Source organism: Agelaius tricolor, unplaced genomic scaffold, assembly GCF_023055355.1.
Source record: "Agelaius tricolor isolate 1412-34295 unplaced genomic scaffold, bAgeTri1.0.p SCAF_58, whole genome shotgun sequence".
NCBI classification, from domain to species: Eukaryota; Metazoa; Chordata; class Aves; order Passeriformes; family Icteridae; genus Agelaius; species Agelaius tricolor.
The window spans coordinates 655,715-675,365 of NW_027269318.1; the positions used below are offsets into that span (position 1 = coordinate 655,715).

General features: G+C 47.8%; 1 protein-coding gene across 7 annotated transcripts in view; it reads right to left on the reverse strand.

The window, feature by feature from the left end:
- Positions 1–19,651, reverse strand: part of ALS2CL (ALS2 C-terminal like) — a 115,571-nt gene that overhangs the window by 29,780 nt on the left and 66,140 nt on the right. For 2 of the 7 annotated variants that reach the window (XM_071456369.1, XM_071456367.1), the window contains exons 1-10: positions 13,792–17,971; positions 11,485–11,602; positions 10,402–10,594; positions 9,418–9,483; positions 8,370–8,535; positions 6,278–6,406; positions 4,578–4,697; positions 3,140–3,216; positions 2,526–2,592; positions 1,861–2,057 (exon numbers count right to left, since the gene is read on the reverse strand). In XM_071456369.1, the coding sequence (XP_071312470.1) occupies positions 1,861–2,057; positions 2,526–2,592; positions 3,140–3,216; positions 4,578–4,697; positions 6,278–6,406; positions 8,370–8,535; positions 9,418–9,483; positions 10,402–10,594; positions 11,485–11,602; positions 13,792–13,911 (1,253 nt within the window). In that variant the 5' untranslated portion in view covers positions 13,912–17,971. Of the gene's footprint in view, positions 1–1,860; positions 2,058–2,525; positions 2,593–3,139; positions 3,217–4,577; positions 4,698–6,277; positions 6,407–8,369; positions 8,536–9,417; positions 9,484–10,401; positions 10,595–11,484; positions 11,603–13,791; positions 17,972–19,651 lie in introns of those variants that run through there. The other 5 variants (XM_071456371.1, XM_071456370.1, XM_071456368.1 and 2 more) reach the window with 4 other exon arrangements.

Genomic DNA, 19,651 nt, shown 5'->3' on the forward strand with positions numbered 1-19,651 from the left:
AACCACCAATGAGACGCCCACAAAAAATCCCAAGTTTTAGAACTCAGGCTTTGCTAAACCTGCTCTCCAGGCCAGAATTCCCTGTGAGAATGAGTGAGGCAGGAATCAGAGAGCCGGGCCTGGATTCACATCCACAACATCATTAAGGATCAAATTTTGACCTTATTCCCACCCTGGAAGTGCCCAAAAAAGGAGCAGACCCGTGGTGAGGTGGTTGAGTGACCTTGGAGATCATTCCCAGCCTTCACGGAAATGCCAAACCAGCACTTCCAACCTAATTCCCGCTTGGAAAAGGTGCCCAAAAGGTTCCTTACTTGCCATGGAGCTTCCCCAAGAGCCACTCGCCCTCACAGGTGTGGCCACTCTGAGCCTGCCCAGAAAAGGAGCAGCCCCTTCATGACCTGTTTGAGTGACCTGGAGAAGTTTGGGTTGACCTTGGAAATCTTTCCCAACTTTCACAAAAACTCCAAACCAGCACTTCCAACGTTATTCCCACTTGGAAAAGAGGCCTAAAATGTTTCTTACTTGCCATGGGGCTTCCCCCAGAGCCACTTGCCCTCGTAGGTGGTTCCCCTGAGCCTGCCCAGAAAAGGAGCAGCCCCTTCATGAGTGACCTGGAGATCTTTCCCAACCTTCACAGAAACTCTAAGCCAGCACTTCCATCCTTATTCCCACTTGGAAAAGGGGCCCTAAAGGTGCTTCCAACCTTATTCACTAGGAAAAGAGGCCTAAAAGGTTCCTTCCCGGGGCCACTTGCCCTCGTAGGTGCTTACTCAGAGCCCATCCAGAAAAGGAGCAGCCCCTTCATGATCTGTTTGAGTGACCTGGAGAGGTTTGGGCTGACCTTGGAAATCTTTCCCAACCTTCACAAAAACTCCAAACCAGCACTTCCAACGTTATTCCCACTTGGAAAAGAGGCCTAAAAGGTTCCTTCCCAGAGCCACTTGCCCTCATAGATGGCCCCCCTGAGTCTGCCCAAAAAGAAGCAGCCCCTTCATGAGTGACCTGGAGATCTTTCCCAACCTTCACAGAAATCTCTAAGCCAGCACTTCCATCCTTATTCCCACTTGGAAAAGGGGCCCTAAAGGTGCTTCCAACCTTATTCCCACTTGGAAAAGAGGCCTAAAAGGTTCCTTCCCGGGGCCACTTGCCCTCGTAGGCACTTACTCAGAGCCCATCCAGAAAAGGAGCAGCCCCTTCATGATCTGTTTGAGTGACCTGGAGAGGTCTGGGCTGACCTTGGAAATCTTTCCCAACCTTCACAAAAACTCCAAACCAGCACTTCCAATGTTATTCCCACTTGGAAAAGAGGCCTAAAAGGTTCCTTCCTAGTGCTTCTTGCCCTCATAGGTGGTTACTCTGAGCCTGCCCAGAAAAGGAGCAGCCCCTTCATGAGTGACCTGGAGATCTTTCCCAAGCTTCACAGAAATCTCTAAGCCAGCACTTCCATCCTTATTCCCACTTGGAAAAGGGGCCCTAAAGGTGCTTCCAACCTTATTCCCACTTGGAAAAGAGGCCTATGAGGTTCCTTCCCGGTTCCTTCCCTTGCCCTCGTAGGCGCTTACTCAGAGCCTGCCCAGAAAAGGAGCAGCCCCCTCATGAGTGACCTGGAGATCTCTCCCAGCCTTCACAGAAACTCCAAACCAGCACTTCCAACGTTATTCCCACTTGGAAAAGAGGCCTAAAAGGTTCCTTCCCAGAGCCACTTGCCCTCATAGGTGGCCCCCCAGAGTCTGCCCAAAAAGGAGCAGCCCCTTCATGAGTGACCTGGAGATCTTTCCCAGCCTTCACAGAAACTCCAAACCAGCGCTTCCCAACCCTCTTCCCCGACCTGGAGAAGGAGCCCAGGAGGTTCCTTACTTGCCGTGGGGCTTCCCCCAGAGCCACTCTCCCTCGTAGGTGGCCCCGCGGAGCCGTCCCTCCATGCGGAAGACGTAGGTGAAGAAGCGTCGGGACGGGGCCTCGCTGCCCTCCCCGCTGCGGCCCCAGAGAGGGAAATCCCGCTTCCCGTTCAGCGCCTGGCGCGCGGCCTGCTCCAGCTTCCACCTCCACACGGCCTGCGGGCACGGGGAATGGGGAATGAGCACAAACCCCTGGAAAACCAACCGGAGACAGCCCCGGGAAAGCAGCGGGGAGCTTGCGGGTTCCTGTCAAAGCCCATCTGCAGCTTCCACAGGGGTTCTCCTCCTGGAAGGTGGATACTGCAGCAAGGCACAACAGCTGTGAGGGAGGAATCTCCACTTGGATGTTAAAAAAAGAGGGAAAAATTTCACTTGGATATGAAAAAAAAATAATTACAAATTTCAAGTTGATTTGCCTATGGGATAGGCCTGTCCTTCAGGCAAAGCAGTAGGAAACCGATGGGTTCCCACCAACATTCCTCACCAGCCATCAACCCTGAGCCACCTCTGGCCATCTAATCCAGGATTCTTTTGGAAAAGGGAGCCAAAAATCCCATCCCACCCTCACCAGAATCATTATCCAGTTTTATATAATAAAGAGATGGGAATATCCCAAAGCCTGACCTTCATCTGAGGGTCCTTGGTGGAGAGGATGAACGTCTCTTCCGGGGTTGTGATGCGTAGACTGTGCCTGGGAGGGGAAAAAAAGGATGGAAAACACAATTCCCAATCCATCAGCTCTTCCCATTCCCCTCCTGGAAATCCTGGTGCTTTCCCAGGTGGTTCTTCCGGAGAGATCTCAAGTTCTCCAGGGCTGGATTAAAGAATTTTGGGATTCATTGGCAGTGAATAGGATGAGAGGGAACAGCCTGAGGTTGTGCCAGGGGAGGGTCAGATTGGACACCAGCAGGAATTTTTTAATGGAAAACATGGCCAGGCATTGGAATTGCCCAGGGAGGTTTGGAGGGCCCATCCCTGGAGCTGTCCAAGGAATTCTGGGCTGGGGACAAGGTGGGGATGGGACACAGGTTGGATTAGACGATCCCGGAGAGCCTTTCCAACCTCAGAAATCCTGGGATTTCAATCAGGTAGCAAATTCCAAGCTGGTGAGATCCCATTATCCATACCCCAACCCCATGGCTCAGAAAGGACTTGGGACAAAGCTTTGGATCATTTTCCCATCAACCTGGACATTTTTATTCCTTTTTTTTAACTCCCAGTGGGAATCTCTCACTCACAGTCCTGGAGCCGATTTCTCTCCACAGTTTTCATCCACCCACACCAGCTTCAGATCAAAACTTTGGAAGCTGTTTCCCTGGAAAAAAAATGGGAAAAGATGGTCCTGTTATTGCTGGAAACATCCATGGAATGGCAGAGCTGGAGTGGCAGCACAAATTCCCAACTTTTTGGTCCATCCACCCAACATCGGGAGGAGAGACCTTGGACATGGAAAAGCCACAGGAAAAGGAGGGAAGTTCCCAGCTGAACACTCCTAAAGCTCTTCCAAAATTCCATGGCCACATCCAGGAGTAAAACACTCCCACATGACCCTGATCTCCACAGGAATTCCTTCCCTATCACATGGCAACATTCCCAAATCATTCCAGCCAATATTCCCAGAGATTTTTTGTTGCTCATCCCTGCAAGTATCCAAGGAAAGGTTGGACAAGGCTTGAAGCAGCCTGGAACCATGGAATGGAGTGGGAATGGATCATCTTTGAGCTCCCTTTCCATCCAATCCATTCTGGGATTTATTTAGGATTTGGACTCCAGGTGGCACCACCAAAAGTATCCCAGAAATCCCAAATTTAAGGAGCCACTTTCGGGATCAGCAGCACCCGAACAAAACAAACTCCAACGATTGGAATAAGAGGAAAATTTTAATTTCTCATCTCCTCTCCCTGCCTCACATCCGGGTGTTCACACAGAGTTGCTGCCTGGAGGGATGGAGTTCTCCAAGGAATTCCACAGTGTTTTCCCAGATGTGGGAGACCAGAAAAGGAAGGGACACCAAAATTCCCAACCAGGTCAATCCCAACTCAGTTGGAATTCCCAAACCTCCATAAAGCTCGGCAGCAGCAGGTGAGACACAGATGGAAATCATGGATTGAACATGGAGATGATTCCATGGATTTGCTGATCCCATGTTCCCACCCCAGCCACTGGCACGATCCAAGCTGGAATTCCCTCATGGGAACGCATCTCCACACCCCAAAATTCCTAGAATAGCCCCAAAACCACCTCCAGTGTCTGCAGCCATGGCACAAACATGGAAAATCCTGTTTATCCCAATGCGTGGGAGCTCATGGAATGTCTATCCTTGATCCATCAAATCCCTTGGGATAACCAAGGGCCAAAATTCCCTGTGGAAAAGGGTGTGGACAACTCAAAAGGTGCCTGTGATGGTGGACAATCCACATTTCCTGGGAAAATGTTCTCCGGATGTCCTGTACTCCTTCCCAGATTTCCTTTATTTTCCAGAGCCAACCACACACGGATGGCTCTGAAACAAAGTGTTCCCAACTTTTCCCAACAGCCAAACTCCGCTGTGCGTTCAACACCAAAAACCTGGAATTTTACCACCATTCCCATGGGAATTCCTGTCATTTCTGCCATTCCGCTGGAATTTCAGGTCCGTTTATCCGTGCTCTCTTCCCGGGAGGATCCCAGGCTCACCTGGATGAGCACCAGGACGTCATCGAAGAGCAGGAGCCGCTCGGAGCGGGCGGCGCCGGGCGCGATGGGAAGGTTCCTGCTGTCCTCCAGGAGCCGCCTCTCAGGGACACACAGCACGTCCTGGAGCAGCAGGAAAAAAACAGGATTGGGAGAGGGCACGGAATTCCAGGCAGGAGTTCCTGCAGGGATCAGCTGGCTCGGGGCTCCAGTGACAGTGACACACTTGGGGCACAAACTCGGCTTTGAAACCCCGGGGAGCTCCTCCAGCTCTTCCACCCAGCTCTGCCCTGTTGAATCCCAGCCTCAGATTCCTGATCCACATGAAATTCCTGATCCACATGAAATTCCTGATTCACATTAAACTCCCTCTGACTCAGGGTTTCAGCGGCACCACTGGACACAAAACTCAACACTAAAGTCCCCAGGGAGTTTCTCCAATTCTTCCACCCAGCCCTGCTACGTCAACAGATCCTTAATCCATACCAAATTCTCAATCAAAATCAAACTCCTGATCCATATCAAATTCCCAATCCATATGAAATTCCCGATCCCTATCAAATTCCCGATCCATATCAAATTCCCTCTGACTCAGGGTTCCAGCGACACCACAGGACACAAAACTCAGCGTTAAAACCCCCAGGGAGTTTCTCCAGCTCTCCCACCCAGCTCTGCTGCCAACTTCAATCCTCAGCTCCTCGATCCACATCAAATCCACGTCACATCCGTATCAAATTCCCAGTCAAAATCAAACTCCTGATCCACATCAAATTCCCAATTCACACCAAATTCCCTCTGGCTCGGGGCTCCAGTGACAGTGACACACCTGGGACACAAACTCGGCTTTGGAACCCCCAGGGAGCTTCTCCAGCTCTTCCACCCAGCTCTGCTCTTTCGAATTCCAACCGCAAATTCCCAATCCATATCAAATTCCTCATCCTTATGAAATTTGAGATCCATATTAAAATTGCTGATCCGTATTAAATTCCCAGTCCACTTTGAATTCTTCATCCTTATCAAATTCCTGATTTATATCGAATTCCTCATCCTTATCAAATTCCCGACCCATACTGAATTCCCAATCCACCTGAAATTCCTGATCCATATCTAATTCCTGACTCATACCAAATTCCCAATCCATATCAAATTCCTCATCCTTATCAAATTCCCCATCCACTTCCCATTCCTGATCTATACTAAATTCCCAATACATATCTAATTCCTCATCCTTATCAAATTCCTGGTCCATATCCAATTCCTCATCCATATCCAATTCCTCATCCATATCCAATTCCCCATCCACTTCCAATTCCTCATCCTTATCAAATTCCCCATCCACTTCCAATTCCTGATCTATACTAAATTCCCAATACATATCTAATTCCTCATCCTTAACAAATTCTGAGTCCACTTCAAATTCCTCATCCTTATCAAATTCCCGATCCATACCAAATTCCTCATCCTTATCAAATTCCCAATCCTTATCAAATTCCCAATCCATATCTAATTCCTGATCCATATCCAATTCCCGATCCATATCTAATTCCTCATCCATATCAAATTCCCAGTCTACTTCAAATTCCTCATCTTTATCAAATTCCCAGACCACTTCAAATTCCCGATCCATACCAAACTCCTCATCCTTATCAAACCCGCAGCGCACACGGAATTCCCGATCCCTGTTCCATTCCCTCGGGACTCACGGTGAATTTGTAGCCCAGGGATTTCCAGAGCTCCTTGGTGAAGACGGCTTCATCCAGGACCTGGCTGATGAAGGATTCCAGCTTCCCAAATTCCTGCGCCACACTGGCCACCACATCCCGCTCCGAGCCCTGGAAAAGGACAGGAAAACTCCAGGAACGCTGCAAATTCGGGTCAAGGGAGGTCCAGGCTGGATTTTAGGGAATATTTATCCATTTAAACATTAAATATTTATTTATTTCATATTTAGCAATGTCCAGGCAGGATTTTTGGGAATATTTAGCATTGTGTCCTTCCTGGAATGAGGGAGGTCCAGGCTGGATTTTTAGGGAATATTTAGCAAAGAAGGTCCAGAGTGGATTTCTGGGAATATTTAGCAACGAAGGCCCAGGCTGGATTTTAGGGAATATTTAGCAACGAAGGCCCAGGCTGGATTTTAGGGAATATTTAGCAACGGAGTTCCAGGCTGGATTTTGGGGAATATTTAGCAATGTCCAGGTTGGATTTTTGGGAATATTTAGCAACATGTCCACCATGGATCAAAAAAGGTCCAGGCTGGTTTTGGGGAATATTTAGGAAAGGAGTTCCAGGTTGGATTTTTGGGAATATTCAGCAACGTGTCCATTCTGGATCAAAAAAGGTCCAGGCTGGATTTTAGGGAATATTTAGGAAAAGAGTTCCAGGCTGGATTTTGGGGAATATTTAGCAAAGATGGTCCAGGTTGTATTTTAGCAACCCAAAATATTGGGAATATTTAGCAATGTCCAGGTTGGATTTTAGGGACTATTTAGCAACGTGTCCATTCTGGATCAAAAAAGGTCCAGGCTGGATTTAGGGAATATTTAGCAAAGGAGTTCCAGGCTGGATTTTGGGGAATATTTAGGAAAAGAGTTCCAGGCTGGATTTTGGGGAATATTTAGCAAAGATGATCCAGGTTGTATTTTAGCAACCCAAAATATTGGGAATATTTAGCAATGTCCAGGTTGGATTTTTGGGAATATTCAGCTATGTGTCCATTCTGGATCAAAAAAGGTCCAGGCTGGACTTTAGGGAATATTTAGGAAAGGAGTTCCAGGTTGGATTTTTGGGAATATTTAGCAACATGTCCACCATGGATCAAAAAAGGTGCAGGCTGGATTTTTGGGAATATTTAGGAAAGGAATTCCAGCTTGGATTTTTGGGAATATTTAGCAACGTGTCCATTCTGGATCAAAAAAGGTCCAGGCTGGATTTTAGGGAATATTTAGCAAAGGAGTTCCAGCTTGGATTTTTGGGAATATTTAGCAAAGAAGGTCCAGGTTGTATTTTAGCAACCCAAAATATTGGGAATATTTAGCAATGTCCAGGTTGGATTTTTGGGAATATTTAGCAACGTGTCCACCATGGATCAAAAAAGGTCCAGGCTGGATTTTAGGGAATATTTAGGAAAAGAGTTCCAGGCTGGATTTTGGGGAATATTTAGCAAAGATGATCCAGGTTGTATTTTAGCAACCCAAAATATTGGGAATATTTAGCAATGTCCAGGTTGGATTTTAGGGACTATTTAGCAACGTGTCCATTCTGGATCAAAAAAGGTCCAGGCTGGATTTAGGGAATATTTAGCAAAGGAGTTCCAGGCTGGATTTTGGGGAATATTTAGGAAAAGAGTTCCAGGCTGGATTTTGGGGAATATTTAGCAAAGAAGGTCCAGGTTGTATTTGAACAACCCAAAATATTGGGAATATTTAGCAATGCCCAGGTTGGACTTTTGGGAATATTTAGCAACACGTCCACCATGGATCAAAAAAGGTCCAGGCTGGATTTTGGGGAATATTTAGGAAAGGAGTTCCAGGTTGGATTTTTGGGAATATTCAGCTATGTGTCCATTCTGGATCAAAAAAGGTCCAGGCTGGATTTTAGGGAATATTTAGGAAAGGAGTTCCAGGCTGGATTTTAGGGAATATTCAGCAACGCGTCCATCCTGGACTAACCAAGTTCCAGGCTGGATTTTCAGGAACAATTAGCGAAGGAGAGATCCAGGTTGAATTTCAGGGAATATTTCTTGCCACCAAACGCATTAAGAAGATCCCCCTGCGCATTCCAGGGAATCCCCACCTCCTGGAGCTGCTCCTGGAGCTGCGAGAGGAGCTGCAGGTAGCCCTGGATGTGCTCCCGGAAGGGTTTGTGGAGCACCAGGTGCAGGGCCAGGCCCAGGGAGCTCTCCGAGGTGAAATCCCGCAGGAATTCCTTCAGCACCGCCTTGTGCAGCTTCCAGGCGTCGCTGGAAAATTGGGAATGATGGGAAAGGGTCGTTAAATTATCCTGGAATTCCCACTCTTCTGTTTTCCGGACTTTCCACGTTGGGTGAGGATGGAGAAAGCCGTGAAAAATCTGGGAATGTGCTCCTTAGAAATTCACATTTGCAGTTGTTGCTTCCATAAAAATCTGGGATTAGTGGGAATTCCCAGCCAGATTCCCACCCCTTCCTTAAATCCCCAAATCCTAAATTTCCAGCTCTGGAAGGAGCTGGGGGTGGTTGGAAAGAGGGAACTGGGAAAGAGGGAATCCATCCATGGATAACAGGAGCCATGGAAAAATTGGGAATGTGCTCCTTAGAAATCCATGCTTTCATTCCCTGCTTCCATAAAAATCTGGGATTAGCGGGAATTTCCTGCCAGATTCCCACCCCTTCCCTAAATCCCTAAATCCTAAGTTTCCAACTGCAGAGGGAGCTCAGGATGGTTGGAAAGATGAAAATCCAATCCTGGAATTGGACGAGGCTTGGAGCAACCTGGGATAGCGGGAGCCATGGAAAGATTGGGAATGGGCTCCTTAGAAATCCATGCTTTCATTCCCTGCTTCCATAAAAATCTGGCTTAAGTGGGAATTCCCAGCCAAATTCCTCTCTCCAATTCCATCTTTTCCCCAAATCCCAAGTTTCCAGATCCAGAAGGAGCTGGGGGTGGTTGGGAAGAGGAAAATCCAATCCTGGAATTGTCCAAGGTCGGAAAGGGCTTGGAGCAACCACAGAGGGAGCTGGCCTAGGACAGGATGAGAGGATTTTTTTTGGGAATTTTCCAAACCATTCTGGAATTCTGAGATTCTCCCGTGTCCCCATATCCCAAGGATTCCCAAAATTCCCAAGGATTCTCCACCCGCTGACCTCTTGCTCCTGGCAGCCTGCTCGAAGCCCTGGACCACAACAAAGTTGGCGAAGGTGACGAAATACCTGGAAAAAATTCCAAGGAGGAGAGTTTGGGAGGGAAATTCAGGATGAATTTATGGATCTCAACTTTTTGGGAAGTTCCCTTAATCCCATAAAAGCACCTCTGGAAAAATGCAGGCCCAGACGTTTGATGGATTGGGATCAAAGGCTGGATCAGATCTTGGAATTCTTTCCCAATCTTAATTCCAGGATTTTTTGGCAGATTTGGATAAGGCAAAAGTGCTGATAATCCTGGGATCCGCTTCCATCAGATTTTACAGAACGAAATTCCATAAAGGAATTTTCTGCTCCGAGCTGTTCATTCACAGACTCTTCAGCACAGAATTCCCAAGAAAATTGGGAAAATTTGGGAATTCTGGGATGGAAATAATGGACTTGTCACACTCCGGCTCCGAACTTTATTTTTCCAAGTAAAACTTGGAATTTTCTTTTTTTCCATCTCGTATTTCCCAAGATTTTCTTCCAAGATCTGCATTTTCTGTACCAAAAATTCTCAGTACATCCTACGCTTTTTTCCCAGCAAATCCCACATTTTCCATGAAAATCCCACATTTTCCCAGCATTAAACCTGGGTTTAATTCCAAAAAAAAAAACAGGAATAAAATCTCAGGAAAATTCCTCTGGATCATCCAAAACCTCATCCACCTGGAAAATCCCAAACTGGGAAATCCCAAACTGGGAACGCTTTGGCCGCTTCCATGGAGAAGCAAAAATGCGAAATTGAAGATTTTTATGGAATTTCAGCTCTCCGTAAAATTTCATTCCCGCTGGGATCTCTGATCTCAATCCAAAACCACAAAATCCTGGAAAAATCAAATCCAACCCATTTTCCAAGGATATTTTCTCTCTGTGGGCTCTCATCCCAATTTTTCCCAATATTCCCAATGGGATCCACCCAATCCCGAATATTCCAGCACTCACTGGATGTAGAGGCTGAGGAAAACCTCTCCTTTCCAGAGGATGTAAAAATCCTGGATACAACCGGAATTTTCCAACTGGGATTTCCCCCTCAGGATCCGGGAATTCTCCTCCGTGAAATTCCAGAGGGTTTGGAAGCGATCATTGAGGAGCACAAAGAGCTGGAAGTTCTCCTTTTCCTTTGGATCCTGCGGCTCTGGGAGGGAAAAATTGGGAAAATCCTGTGGGAAAAGTGGAATTCCAAAGGGATTTTGTGGAATTTTGTGGTTGAGAAATTCTGGGAAATGAGAAATTCCAGGAATTTTCAGAGCTGTTTTGGTTGGAAGGGATGAATTGAATAATTTGGGAATGTAGAGAGAAGAAAATATGGGAAAAATGAAAACCAGGGGAAATTCCAGGAATTTTCAGAGGCCAAGGAGCCGTTTTGCTGGAATAAATTGAATAATTTGGGAAAATAAAAGGGAGAAAAATGGGAAAAACGGAAAAAACTGGGATAATTCCAGGAATTTTTGGAGCCCATGCAGCCATTTTTCCTGGAGGAAATAAATAATTTGGGAATATAGAGGGGGGGAAAAAATGGGAAAACATAGATCTGAAAAAAGGGAAATTCCAGGAATTTTTGGAGCTGTTTTGACTGGAAGGAATCCAATAATTTGGGAAAAAAGAGAGCAGAAAAAAATGGGAAGAATGGGGGAAACTCCAGGAATTTTTGGAGGCCATGGAGCTGTTTTTGCTGGAATGGGACAAACTCTATCCCAAACTCTCTGCACGCCGATCCCGCTGCCCCAGAGGGAAAATTCCCCCCTTTTCCCAAAGAACCATTCCCACTTTCCTTGGAGTCATCCCAAAAAGAATTCCTGGAAAAGCCCCATGCCAGAAAATCAGGGCCATGAATTCCCCTGGATCGGGAACGCTGATCCCGATGAAAACCCGGATTGATCCCAAAAAACCGCCCTGGCCTCGTTCCCCATTCCCTATTTTAAGGAAAACATTCTCACAAAACATTTCCTAACAGGAATTCCAGCCAGAAATCCCTTCCCAGATCAATTCCGGGGGGAATTCCAGAGAAAAATTCCCAGAATTTACCTGCCTGGAGCAGGGGTTTGAGGATGAGGGCGTCAATCCGGGCCAGGCAGGAGGAGAAGTTTTCCTCCAGCTGGAGCAACAATCCCAAAATCCCTGAAATTCCAGCTGTGGACATGGCCTGGAAAACAGCGGGAATGAATCAAATCCCTGTAAACCCATTGGATTCTATCCCCAAGGTTTTTCCTTGGATTTCCAGCAAAGCTTCCCTGCCCTTGGCCCCACTCTGGGGTGGGGCCGATCACAAAATTCCTCAGGAAAAGTTGGGAGAGAAACTGAAACCAAACAGCTCAACCGGAGACAGCCCAGCCCAGTTTTCCTGAACTTTCCCAAACTTTCCCAAATTCCCAATGATCTCAGAGCCGGAAAAGCCTGGAATTAATCCCTTGTGTTAATCTTGATGGGGATTTTCCCATTCCAGAGGGGTTTTTCCAGGAGAAAATCCCGGAAATCCAAAGGATAAAAGAGAAATCTCTTCCCACCACTCTCATTCCTGCCCTGCTCGTTCCCAGCCCTCTTTGCCAAAATTCCCAATAATCGGGAAAAGCCTGAAATTCCTTGCGTTAATCCTGATGAACTCCAGAGGGGTTTTCCCAGGAGAAAATCCTGGAAATCAAGGGATGAAGGAGAAATCTCATCCCCATCCCACCCATTCCCAAATTCCCAATGATCTCAGTGCTGGAAAGCCTGGAATTAATTCCTTGTGGTTATCCTGATGCATTCCAGAGGGGGAAATCCCAGAAATCCATGGGATGAAGGAGAAATCTCTTCCCACCCAATCTCATTCCCATTCTTCTCCCTCTTTTCCCAAATTCCCAACGATCAATCTCAGGGCCACAAAATATTCAGAAAAACCTGGAATCGATCCCTTCAGGAATTAATGGAATATCCAGCAGGATTATTTTTATTTTCCCAAAGAAAGTCCCCCCAATTCCCAGAAAGAATTCCTACAATTCCTGGATGAATTTCCCACAATTCCCTGAGAAATTCCCCCGGCGCTTTCCTGCCCAAAGCCTTTCCCAAGGGAATTCCGGGTGCTTTGCATGAGGCCTTTTCCAACACCTTTGGAATGTCAACATTCCCAAACAGGTCAGGCCTGTGGCTCAGCTAGGCCGGGATTAACTAGAGCTGGTTTTAGCAAGCAGAACTAAACCCGGGAGGCTTCCCTAAGTTTATTTTGCTCCTATTCCCAAAAAAAACCAACTCCGGAATCAGGAATCCCCAAATTACCAACTTTAGTCCCTGTTCCTCCCTGTTATTCTGGAATTCCTCTGGAATTCCCAGATTTTTTGGCCTCCAAAATGCACTCCAGGCTGGTTTTGTGGGATAATCCCACCCACATTCCCAAAATTTCCCATTTTCCTGCTCTTTGGGATTGAAGCCACTGCAGGGAGCAGTTGCACATTCCAAAGGGGTTTGCCCTAAACAGCCTCAGCTTCAGGCCAGGCCTACGTAAACCCAATTTAAACCCAGCTCCAAATTATACCCAAATTTAAAACATGCCCCAAACTAAACCAAAGTCTAAACCCAGCCCCAAACTAAACCACAGTTTAAACCCAGCCTCAAATGAACCCAAAGTTTAAACCAAAGTTTAAACTGAACCCCAACATAAACCCAAGTTTAAACCCAGCCCCAATTTAAACCCAAGTTTAAACCCAGCCCCAATTTAAACCCAAGTTCAAACCCAGCCCCCAACGAAACCACAGTTTAAACCACAGACTAAACCCAGCCCCAAATAAACCAAAGTTTAAACCCAGCCCTTCCTCTGCCTTTAATTCTTTATTATTTTTTAAAAGCCTCCAAAGCGCCGCTTTGCACCCAAAACCGAGCCTTGGGTCCCGGCTTCCCATGGAATTCTGGAGCTCTCGGAAGGGTTTTTTTGGGATCACCTCCCCCCGGACAGGAACCAGCTAAGCCGAGTTTATCAACCCGGCTTTAATCCTCGATCTCTTGGCGCCGCCGCGGCTTCTCCAGCTTTGTTTCATCCGCCCTGGAATTCCAGGCGAGGCTGGAAAATCCCTCCCTGCAGGAGCGGAGCAGGATCGGGGAGTCCCGCCTGGAAAAGCCGCGGCGGGAGCAAGGACCGGGCTTAGTTCGGGGTTTCGGTTTCGCCGGGAGTGAAATCCCTTAAAAAGACCTGGAATTCCTTAGGGAAAAGCGGGGGTTTATGGGAAAATCCGCTCCGCGATTTGGAATTTGAGCCCGGTTCTACCTGGGGGAAGCATTCTCAAGTTTCCTCCGGACTAAACCAAAGTGATCCCAAAACCAAGCAGGAAATCCCAGGATTTGCTGGATTTTGGGGTGACCCACCTGGAATGAGGCAGCGCAGGAAAACTCCCGGCTGGGAAAATCTCCGGGAGGCGCAGAAATCCGGGAATTCTCGCTGTTCCCGAGGCTGGAATTTTTCCCTCCCATATCTCCCTCCCACATTTGGAGGCTGAGCCCCAAATCCCAAACACCCACGGGAGCCGGGATTACAAAATCCCAAATCTTGGCTCCCCAAAGTTCCTGCTCCTCCTCTTCCCCCCGACTTTTATTTTTTTTTTTTTAATTTATTTATTTAAATAATCCCGGATTTTGTCAGGCCGGATTTTGTCAGGCCGGATTTTGTCATCCCGGATTTCGGGGAAGTTGAACTTTCGGGAAGTTGAAATTTCGGGAACTGAAAGGAAAAAAGGGTCAGGAGGGGTTTGGGGCAAGTTTCGTTTCTCAGCCGCGCTCTGTTCCCACAGCGCTTCTCCCCCCTCCCAAAAAACAAAAAAAATTTGGGATTTTTTTTTTTCCTCCTCCTTCCGGGCTCGCTCCCATTTGCTGGGAACTCCAGGGATTCCTTGGAAAAGGAGATTTTTCCTGCCATTCACAGGCGGCGCATCCCTTCCGCATTAAAACCCCAAAAACAGCCCCAAAAGTTCCCGAATCCCCCGGGCAGGAGCTCCCAGAGTTCTCTGCTGCACCCCGAGCTTTAACTCTTTCCCTTCCTCCTAAAAAAAAACTAAATAAAATCCTAAATCCAACCCTAAAATTCCCAAATCCATCAGTCAGGAGATCCCAGGCACCTCAGCCCTAGGAACCCTTTCCCCTCCTCCTAAAATCATAAACCCGACCCCAAAATTCCCAAATCCATCCGGCAGGAGATTCCGGAGCTCTCTGTGCAGCTCAGCCACCTTTAACTCTTTCTCCTCCTCCTAAAAAACCTCAAACCCAACCCCAACGTTCCTAAAACCTTTTAAGGAGACCCCAGACACCTCAGCCAACTTTAACCATTTCCCTTCCTCCTAAAAACTCTTAAATCCAGCCCTAAAAATCCCAAATCCATTCCTCAGGAGATCCCAGGCACCTCAGCCCTAGGAACTCTTTCCCCTCCTCCTAAAATCCTAAACCCCAAAATTCCCAAATCCGTCGGTGAGGAGATTCCGGAGTTCTCAGTGTAGCTCAGCCAACTCCAACCATTTCCCTTCCTCCTAAAAAATCCTAAATCCAGCCCCAAAAATCCCAAATCCATCCCGGACACCTCAGCCACCTTTAACTCTTTCTCCTCTTCTTAAAAACCCTAAACCCGACCCCAGAATTCCCAAATCCATCCGGCAGGAGATTCCGGAGTTCTCTGCGCAGCTCAGCCACCTTTAACTCTTTCCCCTCCTCCTAAAAACCCTAAACCCGACCCCAGAATTCCCAAATCCTTTTCTCAGCGGCTCCCGGAGTTCTTTTCCGCACCAGGGATTATTTTCCGTCCTCCTAAAAATCCTAAATCCAACCCCAAAATTTCCGAATCCATCGCTCAGGAGATCCCGGGCACCTCAGCCACCTTTAACCATTTCCCCTTCTCCTTAAAACCCCAAACCCCGCCCCAAAATCCCCAAAACCTTCTCGGGAGATCCCAGACACTTCAGTCCCAGGGATCGTTTCCCCGCCTCCTAAAAAAACCCTAAAACCAGCCCCAAACTCGAATCCTGCTCTCAGGAGCTCCCAGAGTTCTCTGCTGTGCCTTAACCTTTAACACTTTCTCCCAAAAATCCTAAATCCAACCCCAAAAGTTCCCAAGTCCTTCAGGAGTTCCCATACACCTCAGCCACCTTTAACCATTTCCCTTCCTCCTAAAAAATCCTAAATCCGACCCTAAAACTCCCAAATCCATCCCTCAGGAGATCCCACACATTTCGACCCCAGGAACTCTTTCCTCACCTCCTAAAAAAATCCTAAAACCGACCCCAAACCCACAAATCCCTGGGTCAGGCGGTCCCGGAGTTCTCTGTGCGCCTCAGCCACCTTTAACCATTTCCCTTTCTCCTAAAAATCCTAAATCCAACTCAAAAATTCCTAAAACTTTTTAAGGCGACCCCAGACACCTCAGCCACCTTTAACTCCTTCCGTTTCACTAAAAACCCTAAATCTTCAAAATTCCCAAATCCATCCCTCGGGAGATCCCAAAGTTCTCTGTGCGCCTCAGCCACCTTGAACCATTTCCCTTCCCCCTAAAAAATCCCAAATGCAACCCTAAAATTCCTAAAACCTTTTCAGGAGATCCCAGACGCCACAGCCCCAGGAACTCATTCTGCTCCTCCCAAAAAAACCCTAAAAACAGCCCCAAGCTCCCGAATCCTTCTCTCGGGAGCTCCCGGAGTTCTCTGCCCCCCCTTTAACTCTTTCTCCTCCTCCTAAAAAACCTCAAACCCAACCCCAACGTTCCTAAAGCCTTTTAAGGAGACCCCAGACACCTCAGCCAACTTTAACCATTTCCCTTCCGCCTAAAAACTCTTAAATCCAGCCCTAAAAATCCCAAATCCATTCCTCAGGAGATCCCAGGCACCTCAGCCCTAGGAACTCTTTCCGCTCCTCCTAAAAACCCTAAACCTTGCCCCAAAATTCCCAAATCCATCCCTCAGGAGATCCCGGAGTTCTCTGTGCAGCTCAGCCACCTTTAACCATTTCCCTTTCTCCTAAAATCCCTAAATCCGACTCCAAAATTCCTACAACTTTTTAAGGAGACCCCAAACACCTCAGCCACCTTTAACTCCTTCCATTTCCTTAAAAACCCTAAATCCGACTCCAAAATTCCCAAATCCATCCCTTGGGAGATCCCAAAGTTCTCTGTGCACCTCAGCCACCTTGAACCATTTCCCTTCCTCCTAAAAAATCCTAAAACAGCCCCAAGCTCCCAAATCCTTCTCTCGGGAGCTCCCGGAGTTCTCTGCCCCCCCTTTAACTCTTTCTCCTCCTCCTAAAAAACCTCAAACCCAACCCCAAAATTCCTAAAACCTTTTAGGAAGACCCCAGACACTTCAGCCACCTTGAACTCCTTCCCTTCTTCCTAAAAAATCCTAAATCCAGCCCTAAAAGTCCCAAATCCATTCCTCAGGAGATCCCAGGCACCTCAGTCCCAGGAACTCTTTCCGCTCCTTCTAAAAACCCTAAACCCGACCCCAAAATTCCCAAATCCATCCCTCAGGAGATCCCGGAGTTCTCTGTGCAGCTCAGCCACCTTTAACCATTTCCCTTCCCCCTAAAAAATCCTAAATCCAATCCTAAAACACCCAAATCCATTCCTCAGGAGATCCCAGGCACCTCAGCCCCAGGAACTCCTTCCGCTCCCCCTAAAATCCCTGAATCCAACCCCAAACCCCAAATCCACCCCTCAGGAGATCCCAGAGTTCTCTGCTCCCGCTCGGCCACCTTTAACTCTTACCCTCCCTCCTAAAAATCCTAAATCCGACTCCAAAACCCCCAGATTTGTCTCTCAGGAGATCCCGGACACCTCAGCCGTCTTTAACTCTTTCCTCTCCTCCTAAAATCCCTGAATCCAACCCCAAACCCACAAATCCATCCCTCAGGAGATCCCGGAGTTCCCTGCTGCACCTCAGCCGCTCTTCACTCCTTCTCCTCCTCCTAAAAATTCCCAAATCCAACCCCAAAATTCCCAAACCCTTTTAAGGAGACCCCAAACACCTCAGCCACCTTTAACTCCTTCCGTTTCCCTAAAAACCCTAAATCCGACTCCAAAATTCCCAAATCCATCCCTCAGGAGATCCCAGAGTTCTCTGTGCGCCTCAGCCACCTTGAACCATTTCCCTTCCTCCTAAAAAATCCTAAAACAGCCCCAAGCTCCCAAATCCTTCTCTCGGGAGCTCCCGGAGTTCTCTGCCCCACCTTTAACTCTTTCTCCTCCTCCTAAAAAACCTCAAACCCAACCCCAAAGTTCCTAAAACCTTTTAGGAAGACCCCAGACACCGCAGCCACCTTGAACTCCTTCCCTTCTTCCTAAAAAATCCTAAATCCAGCCCTAAAAGTCCCAAATCCATTCCTCAGGAGATCCCAGGCACCTCAGCCCCAGGAACTCTTTCCGCTCCTCCTAAAATCCCTGAATCCAACCCCAAACCCCAAATCCATCCCTCAGGAGATCCCGGAGTTCCCTGCTGCACCTCAGCCGCTCTTAACGCCTTCTCCTCCTCCTAAAAATTCCCAAATCCAACCCCAAAACTCCCAAACCCTTTTAAGGAGACCCCAGACACCTCAGCCCCAGGAACCATTTCCCCTCCTCCTAAAAAAATCCTAAACCCAACCCCAAAATTCCCAATTTTTTTGCCTTGCAAGTCCAGAATTCCAGGATTTTCACGTTCCTGGAAAACGGGGGATGTGGAGCTGCGATCCCAAAACCCAATCCCGCTTTTTCTCACCGCGACAACGCAAACCTTTCCCTAAAGAGCGAGGGAGGGATTGAAAACAAATCCCGAGGAAAAAAAAAAAAAACAGGATCAGCAGTGGGAATTTGCTTTGTGGAGCTGTTGGAAACCAGGACAGAATTCCAGGGTTAACTCCAGAAAATTCCCTTTCAGGAAAATCCAGTTGGGATGAGCAGGAGGATTTAGGGAAGAGTGGGATGGGCTGGGATGGGCCGGGAGAGGCTGGAATTCCATGGGAATTCCCGGGGCTGTTCCCCCACCTGGCTGCCACTGGAATTTCTCCAGGAGGTTCCAGAACCGGTCTGGCTCGACCGTCAGGTCCCGGGAATATTTTATTCCCAGGGAATTCTCAGCCCTTGGATCAGGACCAAGGGTTTGTCCCTTCCTTCGGAGGGTTCCAGGTTGGATTCGTCCCATTCCAGCTTTTCCAAGGGCGTTGTCCAAACATTCCTTGGGTTCCGTCACCACCGGGATGGATTTTCCTGTGGCCTCAGGGGTTGGTGGCCTTGGAGTGACCTTTCCATCCACATCCAACCCTTTCCAACCTTTCCATCCCTATCCAACCTCTCCATCCCTATCCAACCTTTCCATCCACATCCAACCTCTCCATCCACATCCAACCATTCCATCCCTATCCAACCTTTCCATCCCTATCCAACCTTCCCATCCACATCCAACCTTTCCATCCCTATCCAACCTTCCCATCCACATCCAACCTTTCCATCCCTATCCAACCTTTCCATCCCTATCCAACCTTTCCATCCACATCCAACCTTTCCATCCACATCCAACCTCTCCATCCCTATCCAACCTTCCCATCCACATCCAACCTTCCCATCCACATCCAACCTTCCCATCCACATCCAACCTTTCCATCCCTATCCAACCTTCCCATCCCTATCCAACCTTTCCATCCACATCCAACCTTCCCATCCACATCCAACCCTTTCCATTCACATCCAACCTCTCCATCCCTATCCAACCTTCCCATCCCCATCCAACCTCTCCATCCCTATCCAACCTTTCCAACCTTTCCATCCCTATCCAACCTCTCCATCCACATCCAACCTTTCCATCCCTATCCAACCTTTTTCCATCCCTATCCAACCTCTCCATCCACATCCAACCCTTTCCAACCTCTCCATCCCTATCCAACCTTTCCATCCCTATCCAACCTTTCCATCACCATCCAACCTCTCCATCCACATCCAACCTCTCCATCCACATCCAACCTTCCCATCCACATCCAACCTCTCCATCCACATCCAACCTTTCCATCTACATCCAACCCTTTCCAACCTTCCCATCCATCTCCAACCCTTTCCAACATTTCCATCCACATCCAACCTTCCCATTCACCTCCAGCCATTCAGAACCTTTCCCAACCTTCCCATCCATCTCCAACCCTTTCCATCCACATCCAACCCTTCAGAACCTTTCCCAACCCTTCCCATCCCTATCCAACCTTTCCCACTCAGCTCCAACCTTTGGAT